General features: G+C 43.9%; 1 protein-coding gene across 1 annotated transcript; it reads left to right on the top strand.

The window, feature by feature from the left end:
• Positions 1-1345: 1345 nt before the first annotated feature.
• LOC118396649 (potassium channel subfamily K member 1-like) lies at positions 1346-17462 on the top strand. Its single transcript, XM_052514685.1, has 3 exons — positions 1346-2544; positions 11708-12103; positions 15019-17462. Exons 1-3 carry the CDS (start codon positions 2190-2192, stop codon positions 15288-15290), a joined length of 1023 nt encoding a protein of 340 aa, XP_052370645.1. The 5' UTR covers positions 1346-2189; the 3' UTR covers positions 15291-17462.
• The last annotated feature ends 316 nt before the right edge of the window (positions 17463-17778 follow it).

The following is a 17778-nucleotide window of genomic DNA, read 5'->3' on the forward strand; positions in this document are numbered from 1 at the left end:
CTTTTATTTGTTATTATCTTTTGTATTTCTTCTTATTTTTTCTTTAAACTGCATTGTTGTATTCGGCGCATGTGACTAATAAAATGTGATTTGATTTGAAATGAATGTGGTCAAGCAATGTAACCGATTGATTCCTTCTTGATGAATAAATAAAACAAGAATGTTTCTCTGTAATACTAGCCACCTAGCAATTGTATAAAGTTGTCTTTAGCTAGCCAGCTCGATAGGTCCCCAATCTCTCAACCTCCTAACTAGTTGTTCATGGCCCTGCCTCTACATAATGTAGCTAAATTACACTGTTGATGAGACATTTCTCATGAGAAGCTGTTAACATAAATCTAATCACACACACACACACACATGTACACACACACACACTTACACACACAGCAGAGTGGAGTGCTGCAGTCAGGGAGATGTGGTCAGTCAGTACACAACATCTGGTGCCAGTCTAGGAACTCTGTAAAGGTTGTTTCCATAGAGACACTTTGCCAGCTTGCATTGAAATGAGAAAGGTGTTGAGGGGATAGTGGAAGAAAAGAGAAGTAGTGGAGGAAAGGTGGATGAGAGAAAGAGAAGTAGTGGAGGAAAGGCGGATGAGAGAAAGAGAAGTAGTGGAGGAAAGGCGGATGAGAGAAAGAGAATTGCTGGTGGATTTGAGCTTATCATAACAAAGTAACAATGTTAGTAGGGTAGTGTACATAGCCTACAGATAGAACATTACATTACCACATGTTAGTAGGGTAGTGTACATAGCCTACAGATAGAACATTACATTGTGAGCCTGGTCAAATAGATTCCATATGAAGGCCTATCCATTTATCTTAAAAGAGCAAAAGACTATTAAGTCTCATAGGCTGTGTTTACACAGGCAGCCCAATTCTGATATTTTTCACTAATTGGTATTTTTGACCAATCAGATCAGCTCTGAAAAAGAAACAATCTGATGTGATTTGTCAAAATACCAATTAGAGGAAAAAAAACATCAGAATTGGGCTGCTTGTGTAAATGCAGCCTTAGATTGTTAAATTACACTGCAGGTCAAAGTGCATAAAACATTACGCAATAAAGAATCTGGAAAGAAACCAATTTGACAACTGGCCTCTTATTCATATTCAAATGCAGTCGATGGGGACAGGGTCTGGGACATTGACAGGGACGCAGATGGTGCTGAAGATCATTTTTGTCGATTTAAAAAAATATATATATATATACACATTTTTATTACTATTTATCAGGGGTAACAGCAGGACCCTCAGCACCTCTACGTCCTGCAGCTATTCCACCCCTTTACTTAGATTTGTGTGTATTAGGTTGTTGTTAGATATTACTGCACTGTTGGAACTAGAAGTACAAGCATTTCGCCACACTCGCAATAACATCTGCAAACCATGTTTATGTGACCAATAAAATGTTGTTTGATTTATGGGTGAACCTGCAATAAAGCATTTCATTGCACCTTGTACTCCATGTACAGTATAGTATATACTGTCTACAGTATATACAGTGTATATGACAAATAAACAAACTTGTCTGGACATACACACACACACACATACACACTGGTAGTCTATTGGAAGAGGGGTGAGACAGGCCACAGCACAGCCTACTAAAATAATAAAGTTGTCCCTCTAATGCATTGCTCTCATGTCTGTCTGTCTCTTTGGTAACACAGTCAACAGTCAACCCCCCAATGTCACTTTCAGCAATAGGATGTAATCTTAGGAAACGGTGTGGTTTCACTACACCTTTGGCTTTCTCACTGATCGTATGTTACTTTCGTGAACAATGACTACAGACAAAGAGGTGCTATATACTACTAGCTCTCTACGCCCACGTGTCTGTTTCACCTAGGAGCAGAGAAGAGGGGAACAGACTGACGTAACATAGTCCCGGCATCCTCCGCCGCCACATCATCCTCTTCTCAGCAGCAGAACGACCCTTCTCGGTGAAAGTGAACAGAATATACAGAGGACAGGCAGAGAGGAGACGGAAAAGAAACCAAAACGTGTAGAGTAACGATTCTCACATGCTTGCTTTTGGTCGTAGTTGATAAGGACCGCGCGCTTGAACTAGAAATAAGCTACATTATATTTTAGCCGACGTTGTTGCTATTTTAGCGTCTATAAACTATTCATTGTTTATGTCAAGAGTAACTAACACATTGAGGTTTCAACAACTCTTGGAAAATGCTACAATCTCTAACTAGCAATTCGTGTGTGCGGTTGATACAAAGTCACAAATCGACATGGTATTTTTTGCTTCTAGTCTTGGGATATATTCTTTATCTTATATTCGGAGCTGTTGTATTTTCATCGGTGGAACTGCCTTATGAAGACCGGCTAAGACAGGAGTTACGAACCATCAAAAAACTGTTCCTCCAGGACCACGAATGTCTGTCGGAAGAACGCCTTGAGGAGTTTTTGGAGAAAGCGCTCGAGGCCAGTAACTATGGAGTGTCCATTCTCAATAACTCATCGGCAAATTGGAACTGGGACTTCACCTCCTCGCTCTTTTTCGCCAGTACTGTATTGTCTACCACAGGTGAGTCCGTCATTGGCCTGTTAAAGTGTACTGCATTTCAGCCATCTAGGGGTGGGCTGGCTGGAGGTGATGCAGTCTGCGCGTCATAGCTCGTTCTACGTTGGCGCAATGACATCGCTTCCAGTAATGAATAAGGTGACGTTCAGAAATGTGTTGCTCTTAATATTTCTATTTTCGGAAAAATAAGGGAGTTGCTTGCTTATGTAGTTACGGATGATGGTTATACAGTTCATTATTGTCATAGCCTTCTTGTAACTAGGCACACGACCTGAAAGCAGTTTGCGTTTTGTTGCCTGTGACACTGAAATGTACACTTTCAGGTAACTTTGTTACCTGAACTCAGCTCAGTGATGACAATACATATATGCCCCCAATGCAGCCATTGCACACAACAAAGGCCTACTATATAGGCCTACCCCCCAAAATAGATGTCTGCATAGCTGTGCTGCAGCACCCCCTGACACATCAGAATAATAAAGAAAAAATGAATTTGAAAAAGTACGATATTTTTTTAAAATCAAAAGTAGCGCACGGTGCCTTTACTAGTCCTGTATTAGCGGACCAATATAGGCGCTTGTAGCGCAGGCCAAAAACAATTCTGCTCCGCCACACCCTCCCCCTGATCTCATGACCTGGTCAGGTAAAACTCTGGGTCCTATTTGTAGGCCATGACAGAATATGCTTATTATTTCCTTTTCATCTGTGTTATGACTATAGGGCTGGGGGTTTCTTGCCGGGTCATGTGAATTGGAAACCCTTTCAAACTACCACAAACCTTGTTATTATTCATTCTGAATCTGATATCATAAGAGCCAGAGACAACAACTTAAATGGACAACATACTCTGTAGTATAGTTAAGCTGCAGCTGGCCCAGAACAGAGCAGCTCGTCTTGCTCTTCATTGTAATCAGATGGCTAATATTAATCAAATGCATGCCAGTCTCTCTTGGCTAAGAGTTGAGGAGAGACGGGCTGCATCACTTCTTATTTTTTACAAGAAACATTGTGTTGAAAAATCCGAATTGTTTGCATAGTCAATTTATGCACAGCTCTGATGCACACACGTACCCCACCAGACATGCCACCAGGGGTCTTTTCATAGTCCCAAATCCAGAACAAATGCAAGAAGGCATACATTATTATATAGAGCCATTATTGCATGGAACACAGAACTGATCAAAATAGAACCCCAGAACTGGTCGTCTTAAATAGACCACAGAACTGATCATCTTTAAATAGACCACATAACTGGTGATCTTAAACAGACCACAGAACTGGTGATCTTAAACAGACCACAGAACTGGTGATCTTAAACAGACCACAGAACTGGTGATCTTAAACAGACCACAGAACTGGTCATCTTAAACAGACCACAGAACTGGTCATCTTAAACAGACCACAGAACTGGTCATCTTAAACAGACAACAGAACTGGTCATCTTAAACAGACAACAGAACTGGTCATCTTAAACAGACAACAGAACTGGTCATCTTAAACAGACCACAGAACTGGTCATCTTAAACAGACCACAGAACTGGTCATCTTAAACAGACCACAGAACTGGTCATCTTAAACAGACAACAGAACTGGTCATCTTAAACAGACAACAGAACTGGTCATCTTAAACAGACCACAGAACTGGTCATCTTAAACAGACAACAGAACTGGTCATCTTAAACAGACAACAGAACTGGTCATCTTAAACAGACAACAGAACTGGTCATCTTAAACAGACAACAGAACTGGTCATCTTAAACAGACAACAGAACTGGTCATCTTAAACAGACAACAGAACTGGTCATCTTAAACAGACAACAGAACTGGTCATCTTAAACAGACCACAGAACTGGTCATCTTAAACAGACCACAGAACTGGTCATCTTAAACAGACCACAGAACTGGTCATCTTAAACAGACAACAGAACTGGTCATCTTAAACGGACCACACGTAAGTAGACTGTGAATACAATTGGTGTAATATCTGCGGATGTCACCACACTGGGGCTCCCCTTCTAAACAGGCATTGCTTCATTTTACTGCAGGGTTTGATTCCTAACATAACTCTCTATCCATTTTGACTTAATGAAGATATTGAAAATCATGGTAGCCCTACTCTGACATGAACTCGGCCTAGTTTTCCATGATTGTATTGGAGGGCCATGGCATTTTGAACACTCATGATAGGAACACTTCAACCAAAACATGCTACATGCTCTTTTCTTTAAAGGGGCAATCTAGAGGTAGAACAATACCAAAACGGGCACCACACTACTGTTTTGGTAAAAAGCTAAGAGATGTGGCTGGAGAAATGTAACCACTCTCAACTTCATAGACAGAGCTATGGATAGAAGGACTGGTCATCCATCAAATCAAATGTAAAGTTTTAACCATGTTTTGAGGCTATATAGTGTTTGTTTACATTTACATTGTTACAAATAATTGGATTAAAACACGTTTCTATTCGGGGTTCTGAAGAATCAATGGGTAGATATAGGTAACACTTGAGTAAATAAGGGATACTAATTATAGTGAAAGCAGGTGCTTCCACGCAGGTGTGATTCTAGAGTTAATTAACCAATTAACATTCCATCATGCTTAGGGTCATGTATAACAATTCCCAGTTGCCCATTATTTAGACTACAATGGCTAGAAGAGATTCAGTGACTTTGAAAAAGGGGTCTCAAAGGAGCATAGAGGGTTTAAAGGGTGTGTTTATGTATGTATGTGTGTATGTCTCAGCCGCCAGATTGAACACAAACTGAACACAAGTGATGGAATTTCTTGTGGACAATGGTGTCACATCCCTCTCATTGAGTTCCAGACACTTGTAGAATCTATGCCAAGGCACATTGAAGTTGTTCTGGCTCATTTTGACCCAACGCCCTATTAAGACTCTTTATGTTGGTGTTTCCTTTATTTTGGCAGTTACCTGTATCATTCATTTAGGTCCAAAAAGGGATGTAGCAACTACAGATTTCCCCTTTAATGTCACCTTCTGGTGTGAGTGCCATGAGCTACAGAACAGAGTTCCCAACCCTCTAGATTGTGTTGTTTTGTCTAAATCACATATGATGGTTTGCTGTTGCTACCTGCTATTAATGTGTTCAGCTGTGCAATAGACTACTGTCATCACTACTACTGCCTTGTAATGTGGTTCAGCTGGGCAGTAGACTACTGTCATCACTACTACTGCCTTGTAATGTGGTTCAGCTGGGCAGTAGACCACTGTCATCACTACTACTGCCTTGTAATGTGGTTCAGCTGGGCAGTAGACTACTGTCATCACTACTACTGCCTTGTAATGTGGTTCAGCTGGGCAGTAGACCACTGTCATCACTACTACTGCCTTGTAATGTGGTTCAGCTGGTCATCACTACTACTGCCATGTAATGTGGTTCAGCTGGGCAATAGATTACTGTCATCACTACTACTGCCATGTAATGTGGTTCAGCTGGGCAGTAGACTACTGTCATCACTACTACTGCCTTGTAATGTGGTTCAGCTGGGCAGTAGACTACTGTCATCACTACTACTGCCTTGTAATGTGGTTCAGCTGGGCAGTAGACTACTGTCATCACTACTACTGCCTTGTAATGTGGTTCAGCTGGGCAGTAGACCACTGTCATCACTACTACTGCCTTGTAATGTGGTTCAGCTGGGCAATAGATTACTGTCATCACTACTACTGCCATGTAATGTGGTTCAGCTGGGCAGTAGACTACTGTCATCACTACTACTGCCTTGTAATGTGGTTCAGCTGGGCAGTAGACTACTGTCATCACTACTACTGCCTTGTAATGTGGTTCAGCTGGGCAGTAGACCACTGTCATCACTACTACTGCCTTGTAATGTGGTTCAGCTGGGCAGTAGACTACTGTCATCACTACTACTGCCTTGTAATGTGGTTCAGCTGGGCAGTAGACTACTGTCATCACTACTACTGCCTTGTAATGTGGTTCAGCTGGGCAGTAGACCACTGTCATCACTACTACTGCCTTGTAATGTGGTTCAGCTGGGCAGTAGACTACTGTCATCACTACTACTGCCTTGTAATGTGGTTCAGCTGGGCAGTAGACTACTGTCATCACTACTACTGCCTTGTAATGTGGTTCAGCTGGGCAGTAGACTACTGTCATCACTACTACTGCCTTGTAATGTGGTTCAGCTGGGCAGTAGACCACTGTCATCACTACTACTGCCTTGTAATGTGGTTCAGCTGGGCAATAGATTACTGTCATCACTACTACTGCCATGTAATGTGGTTCAGCTGGGCAGTAGACTACTGTCATCACTACTACTGCCTTGTAATGTGGTTCAGCTGGGCAGTAGACTACTGTCATCACTACTACTGCCTTGTAATGTGGTTCAGCTGGGCAGTAGACCACTGTCATCACTACTACTGCCTTGTAATGTGGTTCACCTGGGCAGTAGACTACTGTCATCACTACTACTGCCTTGTAATGTGGTTCAGCTGGGCAGTAGACCACTGTCATCACTACTACTGCCTTGTAATGTGGTTCAGCTGGGCAATAGATTACTGTCATCACTACTACTGCCATGTAATGTGGTTCAGCTGGGCAGTAGACTACTGTCATCACTACTACTGCCTTGTAATGTGGTTCAGCTGGGCAGTAGACTACTGTCATCACTACTACTGCCTTGTAATGTGGTTCAGCTGGGCAGTAGACCACTGTCATCACTACTACTGCCTTGTAATGTGGTTCAGCTGGGCAGTAGACTACTGTCATCACTACTACTGCCTTGTAATGTGGTTCAGCTGGGCAGTAGACTACTGTCATCACTACTACTGCCTTGTAATGTGGTTCAGCTGGGCAGTAGACCACTGTCATCACTACTACTGCCTTGTAATGTGGTTCAGCTGGGCAGTAGACTACTGTCATCACTACTACTGCCTTGTAATGTGGTTCAGCTGGGCAGTAGACTACTGTCATCACTACTACTGCCTTGTAATGTGGTTCAGCTGGGCAGTAGACTACTGTCATCACTACTACTGCCTTGTAATGTGGTTCAGCTGGGCAGTAGACCACTGTCATCACTACTACTGCCTTGTAATGTGGTTCAGCTGGGCAGTAGACTACTGTCATCACTACTACTGCCTTGTAATGTGGTTCAGCTGGGCAGTAGACCACTGTCATCACTACTACTGCCTTGTAATGTGGTTCAGCTGGGCAATAGATTACTGTCATCACTACTACTGCCATGTAATGTGGTTCAGCTGGGCAGTAGACTACTGTCATCACTACTACTGCCTTGTAATGTGGTTCAGCTGGGCAGTAGACTACTGTCATCACTACTACTGCCTTGTAATGTGGTTCAGCTGGGCAGTAGACCACTGTCATCACTACTACTGCCTTGTAATGTGGTTCAGCTGGGCAGTAGACTACTGTCATCACTACTACTGCCTTGTAATGTGGTTCAGCTGGGCAGTAGACTACTGTCATCACTACTACTGCCTTGTAATGTGGTTCAGCTGGGCAGTAGACCACTGTCATCACTACTACTGCCTTGTAATGTGGTTCAGCTGGGCAGTAGACTACTGTCATCACTACTACTGCCTTGTAATGTGGTTCAGCTGGGCAGTAGACCACTGTCATCACTACTACTGCCTTGTAATGTGGTTCAGCTGGGCAATAGATTACTGTCATCACTACTACTGCCATGTAATGTGGTTCAGCTGGGCAGTAGACTACTGTCATCACTACTACTGCCTTGTAATGTGGTTCAGCTGGGCAGTAGACTACTGTCATCACTACTACTGCCTTGTAATGTGGTTCAGCTGGGCAGTAGACCACTGTCATCACTACTACTGCCTTGTAATGTGGTTCAGCTGGGCAGTAGACCACTGTCATCACTACTACTGCCTTGTAATGTGGTTCAGCTGGGCAGTAGACTACTGTCATCACTACTACTGCCTTGTAATGTGGTTCAGCTGGGCAGTAGACCACTGTCATCACTACTACTGCCATGTAATGTGGTTCAGCTGGGCAGTAGACTACTGTCATCACTACTACTGCCTTGTAATGTGGTTCAGCTGTGCAATAGACTACTGTCATCACTACTACTGCCATGTAATGTGGTTCAGCTGGGCAGTAGACTACTGTCATCACTACTACTGCCTTGTAATGTGGTTCAGCTGGGCAGTAGACTACTGTCATCACTACTACTGCCTTGTAATGTGGTTCAGCTGGGCAATAGATTACTGTCATCACTACTACTGCCATGTAATGTGGTTCAGCTGGACAGTAGACTACTGTCATCACTACTACTGCCTTGTAATGTGGTTCAGCTGGGCAGTAGACTACTGTCATCACTACTACTGCCTTGTAATGTGGTTCAGCTGGGCAGTAGACCACTGTCATCACTACTACTGCCATGTAATGTGGTTCAGCTGGGCAGTAGACTACTGTCATCACTACTACTGCCTTGTAATGTGGTTCAGCTGTGCAATAGACTACTGTCATCACTACTACTGCCATGTAATGTGGTTCAGCTGGGCAGTAGACTACTGTCATCACTACTACTGCCTTGTAATGTGGTTCAGCTGGGCAATAGATTACTGTCATCACTACTACTGCCATGTAATGTGGTTCAGCTGGACAGTAGACTACTGTCATCACTACTACTGCCTTGTAATGTGGTTCAGCTGTGCAATAGACTACTGTCATCACTACTACTGCCATGTAATGTGGTTCAGCTGGGCAGTAGACTACTGTCATCACTACTACTGCCTTGTAATGTGGTTCAGCTGGGCAGTAGACTACTGTCATCACTACTACTGCCTTGTAATGTGGTTCAGCTGGGCAGTAGACCACTGTCATCACTACTACTGCCATGTAATGTGGTTCAGCTGGGCAGTAGACTACTGTCATCACTACTACTGCCTTGTAATGTGGTTCAGCTGTGCAATAGACTACTGTCATCACTACTACTGCCATGTAATGTGGTTCAGCTGTGCAATAGACTACTGTCATCACTACTACTGCCTTGTAATGTGGTTCAGCTGGGCAGTAGACTACTGTCATCACTACTACTGCCTTGTAATGTGGTTCAGCTGGGCAGTAGACCACTGTCATCACTACTACTGCCTTGTAATGTGGTTCAGCTGGGCAGTAGACTACTGTCATCACTACTACTGCCTTGTAATGTGGTTCAGCTGGGCAGTAGACTACTGTCATCACTACTACTGCCTTGTAATGTGGTTCAGCTGGGCAGTAGACCACTGTCATCACTACTACTGCCTTGTAATGTGGTTCAGCTGGGCAGTAGACTACTGTCATCACTACTACTGCCTTGTAATGTGGTTCAGCTGGGCAGTAGACCACTGTCATCACTACTACTGCCTTGTAATGTGGTTCAGCTGGGCAATAGATTACTGTCATCACTACTACTGCCATGTAATGTGGTTCAGCTGGGCAGTAGACTACTGTCATCACTACTACTGCCTTGTAATGTGGTTCAGCTGGGCAGTAGACTACTGTCATCACTACTACTGCCTTGTAATGTGGTTCAGCTGGGCAGTAGACCACTGTCATCACTACTACTGCCTTGTAATGTGGTTCAGCTGGGCAGTAGACTACTGTCATCACTACTACTGCCTTGTAATGTGGTTCAGCTGGGCAGTAGACTACTGTCATCACTACTACTGCCTTGTAATGTGGTTCAGCTGGGCAGTAGACCACTGTCATCACTACTACTGCCTTGTAATGTGGTTCAGCTGGGCAGTAGACTACTGTCATCACTACTACTGCCTTGTAATGTGGTTCAGCTGTGCAATAGACTACTGTCATCACTACTACTGCCATGTAATGTGGTTCAGCTGGGCAGTAGACTACTGTCATCACTACTACTGCCTTGTAATGTGGTTCAGCTGGGCAGTAGACTACTGTCATCACTACTACTGCCTTGTAATGTGGTTCAGCTGGGCAATAGATTACTGTCATCACTACTACTGCCATGTAATGTGGTTCAGCTGGACAGTAGACTACTGTCATCACTACTACTGCCTTGTAATGTGGTTCAGCTGGGCAGTAGACTACTGTCATCACTACTACTGCCTTGTAATGTGGTTCAGCTGGGCAGTAGACCACTGTCATCACTACTACTGCCTTGTAATGTGGTTCAGCTGGGCAATAGATTACTGTCATCACTACTACTGCCATGTAATGTGGTTCAGCTGGGCAGTAGACTACTGTCATCACTACTACTGCCTTGTAATGTGGTTCAGCTGGGCAGTAGACTACTGTCATCACTACTACTGCCTTGTAATGTGGTTCAGCTGGGCAATAGATTACTGTCATCACTACTACTGCCATGTAATGTGGTTCAGCTGGACAGTAGACTACTGTCATCACTACTACTGCCTTGTAATGTGGTTCAGCTGGGCAGTAGACTACTGTCATCACTACTACTGCCTTGTAATGTGGTTCAGCTGGGCAGTAGACCACTGTCATCACTACTACTGCCTTGTAATGTGGTTCAGCTGGGCAATAGATTACTGTCATCACTACTACTGCCTTGTAATGTGGTTCAGCTGGGCAGTAGACCACTGTCATCACTACTACTGCCTTGTAATGTGGTTCAGCTGGGCAGTAGACTACTGTCATCACTACTACTGCCTTGTAATGTGGTTCAGCTGGGCAGTAGACTACTGTCATCACTACTACTGCCATGTAATGTGGTTCAGCTGGGCAGTAGACTACTGTCATCACTACTACTGCCTTGTAATGTGGTTCAGCTGGGCAGTAGACCACTGTCATCACTACTACTGCCTTGTAATGTGGTTCAGCTGGGCAGTAGACTACTGTCATCACTACTACTGCCATGTAATGTGGTTCAGCTGGGCAGTAGACTACTGTCATCACTACTACTGCCATGTAATGTGGTTCAGCTGGGCAGTAGACTACTGTCATCACTACTACTACCTAGTAATGTGGTTCAGCTGGACAGTAGACTACTGTCATCACTACTACTGCCTTGAACGTGTAGATGAAAAAAAGTGATGCAAATATTTGGTAAGTAGGTAACACTTTGTATTAAGGTTGGTCTTAACTAATATCAATATTGTATTAACATGTTGTTAGATAATGCTGTACTTTAACATGGATCATAATATGAATGAAACACTGCTTTGTGTTTCCTCCAGGATACGGTCACACCGCTCCGCTCTCCGACGGGGGAAAAGCTTTTTGTATCGTCTACTCTGTGCTCGGCATCCCCTTCACCCTCCTCTTCCTCACCGCCGTGGTCCAACGCGTCATGATCTTCAGCACACGCCGGCCCGTCATGTATGTGTCCACCCGCTGGGGCCTGTCCAAACCTTTGGTAGCCATGGTCCACGCCACACTCCTTGCCATCCTGGCTGCTTCCTGTTTCTTCCTCATCCCGGCGGCCATCTTCTCCTCCCTAGAGGAGAACTGGAACTTCCTGGAGAGTTTCTACTTCTGTTTTATATCTCTCAGTACCATCGGACTGGGAGATTACGTACCAGGAGAGTCCTTCAACCAGAGGTTCAGACAGATCTATAAAGTGGGCATCACTGGTAAGTGTTCACATTCGTTTGCATGAATGTCTTTCAGCCCACAATAGGTGCTGGTCTTCCAAGAGTCCATGAGAGATTGATAAATGATCCAGAACTGGGGTGATGAATGATCTAGAACTGGGGTGGTGAATGATCTAGAACTGGGGTGGTGAATGATCTAGAACTGGGGTGGTGAATGATCCAGAACTGGGGTGATGAATGATCCAGAACTGGGGTGATGAATGATCCAGAACTGGGGTGATGAATGATCCAGAACTGGGGTGATGAATGATCCAGAACTGGGGTGATGAATGATCCAGAACTGGGGTGATGAATGATCCAGAACTGGGGTGATGAATGATCCAGAACTGGGGTGATGAATGATCCAGAACTGGGGTGATGAATGATCCAGAACTGGGGTGATGAATGATCTAGAACTGGGGTGATGATTGATCCAGAACTGGGTTGTCCAAATTAAAGTGAACTTAAATAACCATATAAATAGAGATACAGCATCATCCAACAGCTTGAGGCTCAGCATTGGACAGGTTTGTCTTGAGGCTCTGGGTGCTATTGGACAGGTTTGTCTTGAGGCTCTGGATGCTATTGGACAGGTTTGTCTTGAGGCTCTGGATGCTATTGGACAGGTTTGTCTTGAGGCTCTGGATGCTATTGGACAGGTTTGTCTTGAGGCTCTGGATGCTATTGGGCAGGTTTGTCTTGAGGCTCTGGATGCTATTGGGCAGGTTTGTCTTGAGGCTCTGGATGCTATTGGACAGGTTTGTCTTGAGGCTCTGGATGCTATTGGACAGGTTTGTCTTGAGGCTCTGGATGCTATTGGACAGGTTTGTCTTGAGGCTCTGGATGCTATTGGGCAGGTTTGTCTTGAGGCTCTGGATGCTATTGGGCAGGTTTGTCTTGAGGCTCTGGATGCTATTGGGCAGGTTTGTCTTGAGGCTCTGGATGCTATTGGACAGGTTTGTCTTGAGGCTCTGGATGCTATTGGACAGGTTTGTCTTGAGGCTCTGGATGCTATTGGACAGGTTTGTCTTGAGGCTCTGGATGCTATTGGACAGGTTTCAAATCAAATGTATTTATATAGCCCTTCTTACATCAGCTGATATCTGAAAGTGATGTACAGAAACCCAGCCTAAAACCACAAACAGCAAGCAATGCAGGTGTAGAAGCACAGTGGCTAGGAAAAACTCTCTAGAAACCTAGGAAGAAACGTAGAGAGGAACCAGTCTATGAGGGGTGGCCAGTCCTCTTCTGGCTGTGCCGGGTGGAGATTATAACAGAACATGGCCAAGATGTTCAAATGTTCATAGATGACCAGCAGGGTCAAATAATAATAATCACAGTGGTTGTAGAGGGTGCAACAGGTCAGCACATCAGGAGTAAATGTCAGTTGGCTTTTCATAGCCAATCATTCAGAGTATCTCTACCTCTCCTGCTGTCTCTAGAGAGTTGAAAACAGCAGGTCTGGGACAGGTAGCACGTCTGGTGAACAGGTCAGGGTTCCATAGCCGCATGCAGAACAGTTGAACCTGGAACAGCCGCATGGCCAGGTGGACTGGAGACAGCAAGGAGTCATCATGCCAGGTGGTCCTGAGGCATGGTCCTAGGTCTCAGGTCCTCAGAGAAAGAGAGAATTAGAGAGAGCATACTTAAATTCACACAGGACACCGGATAAGACGAGAAATACTCCAGATATAACAGACTGACCCTAGCCCCCCGACACAAACTACTGCAGCATAAATACTGGAGGCTGAGACAGGAGGGGTCAGGAGACACTGTGGCCCCGTCCGATGATACCCCCGGACAGGGCGAAACAGGCAGGATGTAACCCCACCCACCTTGCCAAAGCACAGCCCCCACACCACTAGAGGGATATCTTCAACCACCAATTTACCATCCTTAGACAAGGCCGAGTATAGCCCACAAAGATCTCCGCCACGGCACAACCCAAGGGGGGGCGCCAACCCAGACAGGACGACCACGTCAGTGACTCAACCCACTCAAGTGACGCACCCCTGCTAGGGACGGCATGGAAGCGCACCAGTAAGCCAGTGATTAGGCCCCTGTAATAGGGTAAGAGACAGAGAATCCCAATGGAGAGGTTTGTCTTGAGGCTCTAGATGCTATTGGACAGGTTTGTCTTGAGGCTCTAGATGCTATTGGACAAGTTTGTCTTGAGGCTCTAGATGCTATGCTACAGACTCATCTTGCTCTTTAGAAGCCAAAAACCAGAAGCCTTTTGCTGTGAAAGAGAAGACAGCTACTGGCTAAGAAGAGAGGAAAAAGGCTGATTTTGAACTTAGTAGGGGGTCCTGTATATTTGATTTGGATTGCCCTCAGCACTTCTGGCATGTTTGTGAAGTTTGGCTGACTCTGAGACAAGAGAATCTTCCCATATCTTTCCTGAACATCCGTTCTTCCTTCATCAATACACAGAAAGGCTTGGCATCATTGTAGACATCTAAATTAATGTAGACTGCTACTGATATTCAGAGACTTTAGTTGATCTAAATTCTAGTTAAAAAATGATTATGACCATAGTAATGATCATTATAATAATGAGATCATCTATTATTGGGAAAACCAACACCAAAACCTTCTACTGATTACACACTGCTTGCTGGGCTCATCAGTGCCCTTTCCCTCCCCCTAGTGGTTAGATAGAAAACAAACAATGTTGTGAGGTTGTGATTTCCATGCTATGAACTGAGTCAGCTGAGGGTTTCAATGAGCAAGTGATGAGTTGGAGAAGAGGAGCGCTGCAGATAGCCTATTCACTATTTATATCATACTATGCATGTGAGGATATGAACCATGGAGGGAGAGTGATCAAATGACAATATTAATGGATTCTCTCTCTCTCTCTCTCTCTCTCTCTCTCTCTCTCTCTCTCTCTCTCTCTCTCTCTCTCTCTCCAGTCTACCTCCTCCTGGGCTTGGTTGTGATGCTGGTGGTCCTGGAGACGTTCTGTGAGCTGCAGCAGCTGAAGACCCTGAGGAAGATGTTCTATCTGAAGAAGGAGAAACCACAGGACCGCCTGGCTATACTGGAGCACGACCATCTGGCCTTCACCGCCGTGTCCCACCGGAACAACTCCACCTCGCTCAGGGAGGACAACACCAAGAACCTGCCCTTCGTTAGTGTCCCCGAGCTGGCCTCGCCCGGTGGGGACGACCCCATGATCGGCTAGAAAGTGGGTGGGGATAGTTAAAATGTTGGGGTGAAACTAGGGAAGGCCAAGGAGAGTAGAAGTGTAGTGAGGGGGGAGGGATGGTGAAACTAAGGTTGCAATCCAATTCTCTATCCTTCTTCTGAAGTGTGCACTTGATCACTGCATTTGTCACTATACCCTGATGAAGACAGCTTGTCTGTCGAAACGTCGGTTATTAGGATATTAAATGATTGCATCTGAGCCCCTGGGTGTGCAGTTCTCCTTTTCTTTTTCAAGAGTTCTACTCTGCTAGCTAGAACCTCGCCTAAACAGGTGTTCTACTCTGCTAGCTAGAACCTCGCCTAAACAGGTGTTCTACTCTGCTAGCTAGAACCTCGCCTAAACAGGTGTTCTACTCCCCTAGCCAGCTCCTCGCCTAAACAGGTGTTCTACTCCGCTAGCCAGCACCTCGCCTAAACACGTGTGCGTTTCTTTCGCCTCTTGATCACTGCCTACCATCAATTCTCTCCAGGTGAAACTCTCCCCAATCGATGCTTACACCAATTCAATGCTTGTCGATAAGAAGGGTAGAGAATCTGGATGCAGCCTATGAAGGAAGGGAATGGTGATACCGGGGTCTCATAGAGTAGAAGGGTATTTCAGAGAACTTCAGAACTTAAGCTTCAGCAAAAGGATACATTTTAAAAACAAAAGCTTGACTTCAAACAACTGTTAGTAATATTGAATACGATAGTATTTTAGCCCTTTATCGTCCACGGGAACTTAACTATCCCTCTTAATGACACACAACATGTAGCCTTCATATGTCTAGTTGATGTGTACGCTGGTTAACTTAACAGTAAGGGAAATGTCTGCCTTACTATTGGAGCTTCGTTCATTGTCAGGATCCTTGTTCAGAACAGCCTTGCTATCTATCTACTGTTCTTATATAGACTATATCCATATCTATCATGTGTTTATGAACACGCTTATAGTGAGTTATGATGCAGTTATAAACACATAGATATGGGCTTCGTAGAAAGTTGATAGAAAGTCCTACTAACTTGACAATAGCACAGTTGGGAACATTTAATTGGACATCCACCTGGGAAAATGGAAGCTAATATCACGTTATACTGTTAGTCTGTACACAGTACTGGATGTAGTTCTAAGGTATATTTTACAGGAGTGAACTGAAACGCATGTATTCAGGTTAACTGGATCAGGTATACAACCGTAGCACATTTCATCATTGTGAAATGCCCTGAATATGAATTACAGTAATGTATGTTTATTTGATGCTAGTTTAAAGTACCAGTTGTGATGTTATGTTGAGGTGTTAAATGTTTCTTGACTAGTGCTGTACTGTCTGTATTTCTCATGTTATTTAGTCTGAAAGAAATGGACTTACTGTGTGGCTTATTGTCTGTTAAAGGGACAGTTAAAAAAGGAACACGAACAAAGCAGGTCTGAATCATGGTTCACTGCCAGAAGAAATGATGCTGTATAGAACCATGAAAGGTTCAGTGACTCATCTCATAAAGCACCTTATTTTTAGCAGTGTGTTATCATCAATCATATGACCACAGCAGGTTTCTGAACACCTTATGTGGACCACTCAGAAATGGGAAATGACCGGGTTGAACATTTTGGACCAAAAATGATTGGTTCTGGAAAGTACAAAAGTTATGTCCTGAACTTCAGATTTAAGTGAGAGGACAAAGAAGAACTGAATTTAGAAGAAGTGGTGTTGTTAGAAGACTTGCAGTGTGTGTACAGATATAGGATCTTAATTTGACCAGTATTGTCACAGCAAAATAATCCTGCAGGAACAGGATTTTAACATTTAGTCCATAATGTTGCTTGATTAGTGGTTAGGCTGGCCAAAAGTAGGCTACATGAAAAGTGCAATACTGTTAATATAACTGTGTTAGTGCGGGTGTTTAGTGAATGTATGTAAATCACAAAGCTCATCTGCAACAAAGAGTGATCAAATTAAGAGCCTACATCTGTAATGCTTCAGGACTGCTCTGTGACAGATACTGCAAATCACTATTTAAAAACATGATTATAAACTAGCTTTGAACTATTTTAGAAAGAGCTTCGTATTTCTGGGGGATGTTAAAAGGATTGTTTACAAATGTGTGTTTGTAATTTATGCAGATGATGATTCTAATAAAGGTACTCCGTGAGAGACTCAGAGGAACTTGACTATAGAAAACACTGATTGACAGTAGGCAGACAGGACTGCTTTACAGTACAATGCAGTAGAAACATTTCTACAAAAATCAACTAAATTAAGATTTGTACAGAAGGGAATATTCATGTATTTGCTTGTACGTATTTGTCATGATGTCATCCTGTATTTGAAACGTGTTTGTTTGAAGCATACATGTGAGTACAAGCTGACTTGTGGACATCCTGGTATTATTATTGTGGACATACTGGTATTATTATTGTGGACATCCTGGTATTATTATTGTGGACATCCTGGTATTATTATTGTGGACATCCTGGTATTATTATT

Source organism: Oncorhynchus keta, unplaced genomic scaffold (genome assembly GCF_023373465.1).
Source record: "Oncorhynchus keta strain PuntledgeMale-10-30-2019 unplaced genomic scaffold, Oket_V2 Un_scaffold_19327_pilon_pilon, whole genome shotgun sequence".
In the NCBI taxonomy this organism is placed as follows: Eukaryota; Metazoa; Chordata; class Actinopteri; order Salmoniformes; family Salmonidae; genus Oncorhynchus; species Oncorhynchus keta.

What these genes read in the sequence shown, in the direction of transcription:
- LOC118396649 (XM_052514685.1), top strand. Translation starts at nt 2,190, where the DNA reads ATGCTACAATCTCTAACTAGCAATTCGTGTGTGCGGTTGATACAAAGT. An exon ending in TACTGTATTGTCTACCACAG is followed by an intron (nt 2,545 to 11,707) that starts GTGAGTCCGTCA and finishes TGTTTCCTCCAG; the next exon opens with GATACGGTCACACCGCTCCG. An exon ending in CTATAAAGTGGGCATCACTG is followed by an intron (nt 12,104 to 15,018) that starts GTAAGTGTTCAC and finishes CTCTCTCTCCAG; the next exon opens with TCTACCTCCTCCTGGGCTTG.